A 10,006-nucleotide genomic window follows, 5' to 3' on the forward strand; every position below is an offset into this window, starting at 1 on the left:
ATGAAACAACAGTTTGGAGCCAATCCACTGACGTATGTGCATGTTGAATTTATCCAGAATCAGTCTGCACATTGCTATTGATAAAACTCATAATGGATAACAGTAACAGTGTAAAATAACAGTTTTACCTTTATGAAATTACAAAATTATTTGATTGACAGCATATAACATCCACCTATAAAAATTTCAATGACACCAAAAACATGTGGACTCAGGTACATTTAGCCTAAGTCTTACATATTTTCATGCACATCAAATATTTTATTGTCACATTTACATTATGACAAGTGAGTAAACTGTAGCCCAATGATACTCAATGTGTGACCCATGGGCCAAATCTGGCCTGAGATAGGGTGCTGGGTCACCCGCAGACAATTTTTTAATTCACAATGAAAATAAAGTGAGTCACACTGGGATTTTTTTGTACTTTGAATCATAAATAAGGCACCAGAGTGCATAAAAAATACACTTAATAGAGCTTGTTTTTCAGATTGTTGTGCTAAGCCTCAAATGTATTTAAAAGTCCCTGCATACATGCAATCGATGTTACTGTGGACTGCTGCGACTGGATTTTCCTCTTGGTAAAGATGAGTGAGGGCAGCATATGTTGAAAGGTTAAAAACAGTCAAATTGCAGATTATTAATACTGGTAAATATAATTAATGTCTGTTTATTAACTTACATTTTGCAGAAGTGGCCCCCAGGCAAAGCAAGGTCAGTGTCCCTACTGTAGCCTGTTGGTGGTCAGTTAGGCTACTGGTCATCCAGAATTATTTTACAGGTGCATTCAGGTAAAACACACATACCTGTAAGTCCTAAATATCAAGTACAGGAACTGTAATTCACACAAGAGTCACACTTTGTCTTTGGAATGCAGCGAGCAAGTCAGAAACCTCAGAATAATTTTTATTTTGAAAAATACATCAAAAGCTAGGCTACTTATATCCCAAGCTGATTTGAGAAAATGGGTCATGTATTCATCTCAAATAAGTTAGACTGCTGTGATGCCCTCCACCACTGTATGAAGCTCACTGTATGCGTGTGTCAGTGCTGTCTGAGCGGTGACTGTGGGATATTTACTGTGGCTGCATGCACATTAATGTAAAACACATGTAGTTTACTTGTAATAAAATGTGCTGCATATAAAGGCTTTACCCTACCTTGCCGTGAGTGGCTGCTGCGCTCTCCTGCGCAGTCAACGCAATCTCTACCCGCTCGAGCAGCTCCAACGTCCCACCCCTGCGTCACACAGCCATTCATTAAACAGCAGCATCACAGCGGCAGCACAGCTAACGCTAACATGTCAGACAAGAAACAGACCGTGGACCTCGGCTTACTGGAGGAGGATGATGAGTTTGAAGAATTCCCAGCCGAGGGTAAATAATGTGCATAATATTTGAAGCCATGTTGCTCTTGTTTTCAGTTTATTTATATCTGTTACTGTTTTTCGCAGCTGGGCCCTGCAGCAGTGACTCAGCTAGCTTAGCCATGTTAGCGTTAGCTAGCAAATAGCTAACTTGCTGCCAATGCGAAACAGCCAGCTGAGTTAACTAAATTTACCAAATTAGTTGCCTCGCGAAGCTCTGTGTCCTTCAATGTCATAGCCATTGTGCCTTCACCACTTAACATTGACGTGTATTTGCCAGCGTGTGTATGTTAGCCATCTTGCTAACTTTAATGCGTGCCGCTACAAGCTACACAGCTTTAGCCGTTGAGGTAAACAGTTAGCTCAAGTGGACGCTCACAGGCAGTAACGTTAGCACCTATAATGTTCTTAACGTTTGTTTTGTCAGAGAGTTGATTGAGGATTGTCCTAGAGTACTTTTGTTTCTAATGCTGGTGATATCCTACTTTATAATTCCTAGATTGGACGGGGCTGGATGAAGATGAAGACGCTCATGTTTGGGAAGACAACTGGGATGACGACAACGTAGAGGATGATTTCTCAAATCAGCTCAGGTAATTCAATGAACACTCACACATTCACAGTGTTCAGGTACACATCTTCATAGGCTGTCAGTGTGTGTAGTGCAACAGGTCAGGGAACCAAGATGCAAAGCCCAGTGGGTTTATCTTCTTAGATAGGGCACCAAGTCACAGGCCAAATCCTCTTGCAAAAATTCAGTACATGAGACAAACAGCTTTATGATTAGTTATTCGACATATACTAACTGAAACAAACAACAACCGGTATCCACAAATAAGTACATCCTTTTGTGACAGGCATGCCTTTCTTCTAGTTTCTTGCACTACAGTAATGAAATGATAATACCTTGATCCTTGAAAGATTTCCACATGTCACTGTATGATTAGCCACTTTGGTTGTATGTGTTTACTAATATTATTGTTGACTTGTATATACTGTGAGGTATTAATGTAAAACCAAGTGGACTGGTTTAAAATTACTGCTCTTTATATCTTACTTAAATCTGTGCTAACAAGAAATTAAACACACGTGAGTAAACAAAATATGCCCACATACAACTGCATGTCATATGGGATCAAATGTGACAGATGAAATTGGTTTAAACAGAAGGACACATTTGACAAGAGCAGTTACAAGTGATTTCTGTCATTTATCACACTTACGCCTGTGTGTTTTAAAGTACTTGATATCCAGCATCAAAACTATATTTTATGCATGCCTTTTACACTTTATATGCAGTGACATTAAAGGTATACTAATACAGTTTTATCTTTTGGAAGTCAATGTAAATTTTGTAAATTTACTGCTATAAAATAATAATCTGCACAGCAGTCAACATCTTAACACAGCTGTATTTATGATCTGTGGTCATGATTATTTTCCAAAAATAGAGATTGTAGAATGACATAATTATATATATATATATGTGTGTGTGTGTGTATATATAAATGTATATGATTTAGTATACTCCTTGTTAAACAGGAATGAAATCCAGTGCTTATATTTTAAGGATGAAAGAAGGTTTTCTCTAATGTACAGCTTGAAGGTCAAGAGCTCGCAGCACCAAAAAGCCTGCTTAGGAAGCTACTTACTGCAGATGTGTTAATGCATCTTGCATTTTGAAAATAGCAGGAAACCAAGTGTGCTCATACTCCTGGTTTCTCACTTTGCTGCCATCTTGCAGCTCCTCCTTGACAGCTTATGTTGTTCATTGCACTTTGCCAATGAATGTTTCACTTGGGTCTGAAAATTGTGCTACAAACACCTTGCATTTCAAATCAACGTTACCATCATCATCATAAGATCTGTCATGCTTACACTCACACTTGCTGGATAATCAATAACTGTTGATAGATAAGTGGCTGGTCTGTTTTTATTTGAGTACACTTTACACAGTAATATGTTATTGTTTTATTTAGGCCAGTTATTATAGCCGTACTATTAAGTTGTTTCATAAAGATATTATTATTGTTAAAGGGCACTGCTGCCATATATACTATGTATATATGTAATCATCAAATCCATAGTTGCATGCATTATGCAATATTTATATATTTCTTCACTCCCATCTCTTAATGGTTCTCACAATCAATAGCAGAGGGTACTTATGCCTCAACCACCCACCTGTAATCATCTCTACTGACTTGATCTTTCTTTCCTTTTCCTCCCTGCAGGGCTGAGCTGGAAAAACATGGTTACAAGATGGAGACCTCTTAGCGACTGACGAGGCCTTTCAGTGTTCGATGGCATCAGATATGGACATTTATATTTGAATATTATCGGTTGACCCAACACACCCCCAGGAGAGAGGATGTTAATTTGTTTCTTTTTTTTTTTTTTTTTTTGTAAAAAAAATATTGATGGAAAAGTAAAGTGTTTGGAGAAAACAGGTCTTTTGGATTGTTCTTACTTACCAACTGATACTGCAGATGTTTAGACGATGACATATATAGCGGGGTCACCACAGGTCCTTGAAATCATTGGAGGAAAAAATCATGCCCTTTAACATTTTTGAAAATAGACATAAATAGACATGGGTCATTGTAAGTGCTTGAATATGTACATTTTGTGCAAGAATAGAAGTTCTTTGTCTCTATCACTCAACTTACACATGCTGTTTTGCTTTGCTGTGTCAGAGAAGGCAAGGAACATAGACTGGAAAGTCCTTGAACTTGAATTTTAAGGTGTGGGAACCCTGTTATAGATAATACGCGTGCTATAGTTTACGCATTACTTTTGAGTTTATTTTACTTAATGTTTAATTGAGGAAGTTATATTGGTAAATGAATACTTAATAACTGCCTTCACACCCCCAACAAAGACTACATTTAGCTGATGCTGGAATGATGATAGCCAGAAATCTATATTTGCATCCTTCCATTTCACCTCGTCCTTGGACAGCTCATACTCTTTCATGCATAAACTAAGTCCGTCTTTGCAGTTATTAGTCTTTGTATAGAAGATGACTCGGGTTTGGCTAAAATATCTACAAATTACAGTCTTTGTAAGAGCTGCTGATTTTTTTTAAGAAGCACATCTGTAGAGTCAACAACAATCTACCTGTACTGGACAGTTTGTTATCGCCCTCTGACATGCTGTGCATTTGCTTCAGACGACATGAATTACTCAAGTTCAAGTGCTCATCAGAATTTATCGGAGATATTCACAATCATTTTGTAGCAACTGTACATTCATGTAGAGCTCTATTTATTGAAACTTTTACAGTGATAAATGCATGTTGGAGGAACAGAGAGAACGTGTACACACGGGAAAATGTACATAAGCTGTGCGCAGTTGAAATACACAATGCAAACAAGTGTGTTAGTGTGTTTGTGGTGCATGCTACACACATACAGAGGCAGTTCCTCTGCACTGTGCCGTATAACAGCCCCCTTCCCTCTCAGCCCCACAGCGCAGGGCCTAGTCCCTGAAGGAGAGATTATCCACTGCCGTGTTTGTCAGAGGCAGGGAGGGGGTCTCAGCATGGGGCCTCCCAGCCTGCCTTGCCTGGGCCTGCCCCTACTGCCAGCCAGGCCCTTCTCTTCCGCTTGGCACAGCGGGGACTCTCGTACTGAACCAGAGGCCAATTTATCCCCGCCACACTCCCCCGGCAAAATGATTTCTCTCAGTGTTTTGTCGACTCTCAGTCCCAGGGTCCTAATGAGGTGAAATGGATGCCAGTAAGACCGGGCTGCAAGAGCAGCTTTCATCCTGAAAACAACATCCATCCTCTGCCTCTAGAAGTGGAAAGCAACCTAAATACATTTACTCAAGTACTGTATTTATGTATAGTTTTTGTGCATGTCTGAGATGGAAATGTAGTTCTTAACCCACTATATTCAATTTATGAAGCTACTAGTTACTGTGAGTAATGCAGGTTTATTTTCAAAACACAATAAGCTCAAAATGTCATGCAGTGTGTGACAGGAATGTGCTGGCTTTGAATAAATGTTAATACGCCGCTAAAAATTAACATATTATCAATCCACCCCTGCCTAAAGCCTACATTTTTGTCATCTAAAACAAGTGCCACACAGTGCGAGATTTTAAACCTGCTTCCAATATAGTCAACTTGGTAAGAACAATAATAAATGAAACTTAATTCAGCAAAAATACCTGAAACATTAATAAAAATCGCAAGTTTGTTCAGTTTGTAATGATTGTTTTATCAACTAATTCCGTAAGAAAAATCTCGCCTTCGTCCAGCGCACAATATTGTAAATTAAACCAAGCTGTGTTTCTGTGTGTCCTTCACAGTATGTCCTGTTTCGAAAGGGTAAATACCACCTGTGTATGTATCGAGTGATGAGACCAGTTTAGACATAATAAATGTCAAATGTCCGCCTAAAGATAGCTTTAGAGTATTTGCAACACTTCGCTTCATTCTGTAAATGTTAAACAGATTATCTGTTGATTTTAGCCTATGTGACAATTCATGAACATACCTACATATTCTTAGAGTAGTTTAACTAAACTTTTCATCCAACCTATGCAGCATAAGTTGACTGAATAGTTTAGATTCAGCTAAATTATTCTGAAAATATTCAGTTAATCAGACAAAGCAAAATATTGAATGGTTGGGTCTCAACTAATAAGCTGTGGAAATGTTACAAATACTCTAAAAATGGTCTGTAGGTGGACTTTTAAAATAAGGTGCTACCAAAGGGTTACACTGAAAGCGACACACCCTAAAAAGAGATGTCATTTCATATTGTTTTGTATTAGTTTCTGCCACATTTAGAGTATTTTTTCAACCACTGCCGTCTGCCTGTGGGTGGCCATTCCTACCAGCTTTTGTTAGCCTCCTCTTCTGGTGTTGATTTGCCAGAACTCTTTGCTGTTTTGCATTAGTTTATATTTGGAAAGAGTCATTCTGCACTTCAAAGTGTTTCACCCTGATTTTGGCATTAAAGGCTGGAAAAGGTGGAAGTGGAAATCTGTTAGCTCAGGTCAAGCGTTTGAAAGTTGGCAACTGGAAGCATACTGACAAGCATCTGACAGTCTCTCGTTCTCTTCTGGGAAAATACAAAATCCCTGTTTACTACTAGCTGTTATCCCAATCAGCTGCATATCACAGCCCAACAGCTCTCCTGGGCCCATATTGTGATTGAGAGACAATGCCCCAGCTGCTACTGATATACATGTCAATAAAGAAAATAAATATTTGGTTGGCAAGTACTGCGGGAAATAAAGCAAGGTCACATGTTCATCAAGTGAACTCAAAGAGCACTGACTCAAACATAGGAGATACTCAGATCTGTTTATGCCCTTGAAACTAAGGGCCCTGGGCCAGATGATTATTCTAAGGGTTGGGAAGTCGGTGAAGTGAGAGAATTGGTAAGTGAGAGCAACAGAGGAGGACCTGTGACCATTTTGTTTGTGCTGAGAGCATGAGATTGGTCCCTTGTGTTTGACGCCATGAGGGCCTCAATGGGCCCTCAATATTCATCCTCACACAGATCGCCAGGCTGTTCAGTGTCCCTGCACTAGTTTGTCTTTGATCCCATTCGATTGTGACTTTAAATTGTGCAAACATTTTTGTTGTTCCTTTGTGACCCACATGATTCCCCAATGACATGTATGAGAAGGCTCGCTGTGGCTGATATTGACTGACTTACAGAGGCTTGATTCAAGGCAGTAATTATAATATATTTCGGGAGGGGGCACACCTCCCACTATACATATATATATTTTTAATTGCAACCAAACCACTGCCCAGAAAAATCATTGGCAAATGTAATTAGAATGATTTATAAACTTAATAAATTGCCATTATTTGTAGTACCATTCCCAGTATTACAGTGTGGTTTGTCCAAGTGGTGTTTCCGTACGCCAGCAGAAGCCATTGCTCAACTGCTGTGTGTAGGTACCATAAATATTTATGGTAGGTAAAATCAGTGTCAAACATTGTACTTTCTCTCTATTCATTTTCTTTCAAATGTATTAAAAAGTGAAAAACTAGAATGTAAAATGAGTGATGTAGGCTATATCACCGAGAGATAGTTAAGGTATAATTTTATGAATGGTTATTTCCTCGCAATGTTATGTGTTCACTCTGGGCACAAATAAAACAGTTTGCATGAGTGAATTACATGTAAAAATCCATGTAAAAATGCAATTACACGCGAATTTCCCCCAGGTGGTGCAATGGACGCGACGCAAATGATGCGAAATACGCAAATTAAGTGGAACGAATGAAGCAAGTAGCATGATTTTGCATCATACTTATTTGCAAGAGTTGAAAAATCTGAACTTGCGCAACCGATTTGCGCAACGATAGCTAATTAGCATTGAGATCATCCGGGGATGTATGACGCAGAGGATGCACTGGCGGTAGCTCATTCATTGAATCAGCGAATTCACGGGTGTATGACATGCGTTATTAGCACATATGAAGCAAGTCAACACAAAATATTCTAGCGTTCAAACTTGTGCAAGTAACGCAATGCAAAAATTCACATCACATATGGTATGAACAATACGCTAAATTTCTGTCAAAACATTGGCTAGCTAGCATTACGTTATGTGCATTAGCTAGTGCATAGGCCATACACTCAAAGCATATTTCACTTGCTAGCTAAACCATTGATGTTACCATCGGAAACTTATCATTACAACACCATACCAGTAATAGAGCCAGAGTGTGTTCTGAATTGCGTACTTTTTCTTTTTACTTTTAGTAGGTACTGCAGCTGTACGTAAAATGTACATACTATTGCATGTAGTGTGCACACAACTGAGACATTCTACTTACTCATAACGTTACATTTTGAACTTTGACCCTTTTACTTATACACCTGTTACCATGGAGATAAAACAAAATGTTGTTCACCAAGATCACCAGAGACAAAGATCAACCCGGAGAGGTATTTGGTATTTTTGACACACTGCATTTGACATACTATGTGTTGGGACATACTAAATGTTTTTCTGGCATAGTATATAGTATGGTGTATGGGTATTGGAATGCATTGCTAGAGACCGTTAATAAACTGAGGCAGCTCATTTTAGGTTTATTTCCTGTATTTGTGTCATGTGGGTTTCACCACTGCCCCACGCCTTTAGGAGACGGAGCAGCGGTCCTGACTCCATTCATTCCAATGAGAAAAGTGGAAATGAGTACAGATTATGACCATTCTCTTCACTCCATAGTCACTGAAGTTAATATCGGACCCATTTTTCACAAGACCCAACTCTTCTAGACATGCTGACATTGAATAGGCATTTTCCAGACAGACAAATCAGGAGAACATTAACTGTTAATTTTTATTAGTTTTAGCAACATACTCTTGTGAGATCTGGCAACAACTGAGGCAATCTTACACTCGGGTGATACCAGACATTAAACTAGCAGATGAATCTGATTGAATCTGATTTCATCCATCTACACAACGTTTACTACACTTAGGTGGGGGGGATGCGGTGGAGAAACGACCATGCTACTTAGAGACCTGAAGTGTATATCATTTTGTTCCATTGCTGCAGTGGGGTATCTTCAGTTATAGAGTATCTTTGTTAGAGTTCCCCAGGAATAAGTCCTAAAGCCGGGAAGTGAGTTAGCATTTTACCACTCCCAGTACCCTTGTCTTGAATGGGTTTTTGGTTAGATGCCTGGAGGATCTGTGGTTTCAGAGACTTTCATGTTTTGTTCTATGACATAAGATATATCAACAAATGCTCCTCTCATTAATTTGAAGCTTTTTGTGTCTTAAAAAAGGTGGTTGCTAACAAGTGGCTAAATGAGACCGCAGCATGTCGTCATGCTGTCCACAGCTTTACAGCCGTGCTGCGGGGGCAACATTAAGACATGCAACAGTGGTGTAGTTCTTTTATAGCCTAACATTATCTTTTTGCTTCTGGTGATTGCACTGATGCTTCAGTGATGTTAATTTGTGAAGATTATCTTGCTGAACAAAACATGGAAGTATCATGACTGTTTGTTTGCCATAAAGCTTATTTTCTGCGATAATCCAAAATCTAGTGGAAAAATCCCGTAGGCTTTCTGACAAGGGAACCAGAGCGAGGCTAACTTCCGCGTCGACCTACAAAAAACGTCATCCCTGGGGCACTTGATAACACTTCACTTCAGCCAGGACATGCATGAAAAGGTAATGTTTACTTAACATGCCATTTTTCGCTGGAATTGCAACTGTGAAATTAATATTTTGCTCAAAAGTGTCAGAGTTCCCTTTGCAGTTTTGTAGACTCTATGGCTACACCCTTAGCCTGAATAACAATCTGCGTGAATCTGGGTGAATATTTCCACATTATTCAAAGGTTTAATTGAAATCTTTTAAAGATCTTTAATTTTTTAAACGGCTGTCCTTGTGTAAGGGGTGGCAAATTTTAGTCTTTGTACAGAAATCCACATGTAATACTTTCTACAGATTACATTTGGGATCAGTCTGTATTGAAATTACTGGATGCAGCAAATTTCTGTAAACTGATTCTTGTCTTTATGAAAGACTAGATTCTTCAAAAAGTGTTTTCTTATTTGCAAATAGTTTTCCCTCGGCCCACGCAGTTCTGAGACCACATGACTCCGTGCGAGAGAACAGCCAATCGAACTGTGGCGAAGAC

At 39.0% G+C, this 10,006-nt stretch overlaps 1 protein-coding gene across 1 annotated transcript; it reads left to right on the plus strand.

The window, feature by feature from the left end:
• The first annotated feature begins 1,224 nt into the window (after nucleotides 1-1,224).
• Nucleotides 1,225-7,213, plus strand: sem1 (SEM1 26S proteasome subunit). Its single transcript, XM_049603036.1, has 3 exons — nucleotides 1,225-1,376; nucleotides 1,866-1,959; nucleotides 3,601-7,213. Exons 1-3 carry the CDS (start codon nucleotides 1,301-1,303, stop codon nucleotides 3,641-3,643), a joined length of 213 nt encoding a protein of 70 aa, XP_049458993.1. The 5' UTR covers nucleotides 1,225-1,300; the 3' UTR covers nucleotides 3,644-7,213.
• Nucleotides 7,214-10,006: the final 2,793 nt, after the last annotated feature.

This window comes from Epinephelus fuscoguttatus, linkage group LG17 (genome assembly GCF_011397635.1).
Source record: "Epinephelus fuscoguttatus linkage group LG17, E.fuscoguttatus.final_Chr_v1".
NCBI lineage: Eukaryota > Metazoa > Chordata > Actinopteri > Perciformes > Serranidae > Epinephelus > Epinephelus fuscoguttatus.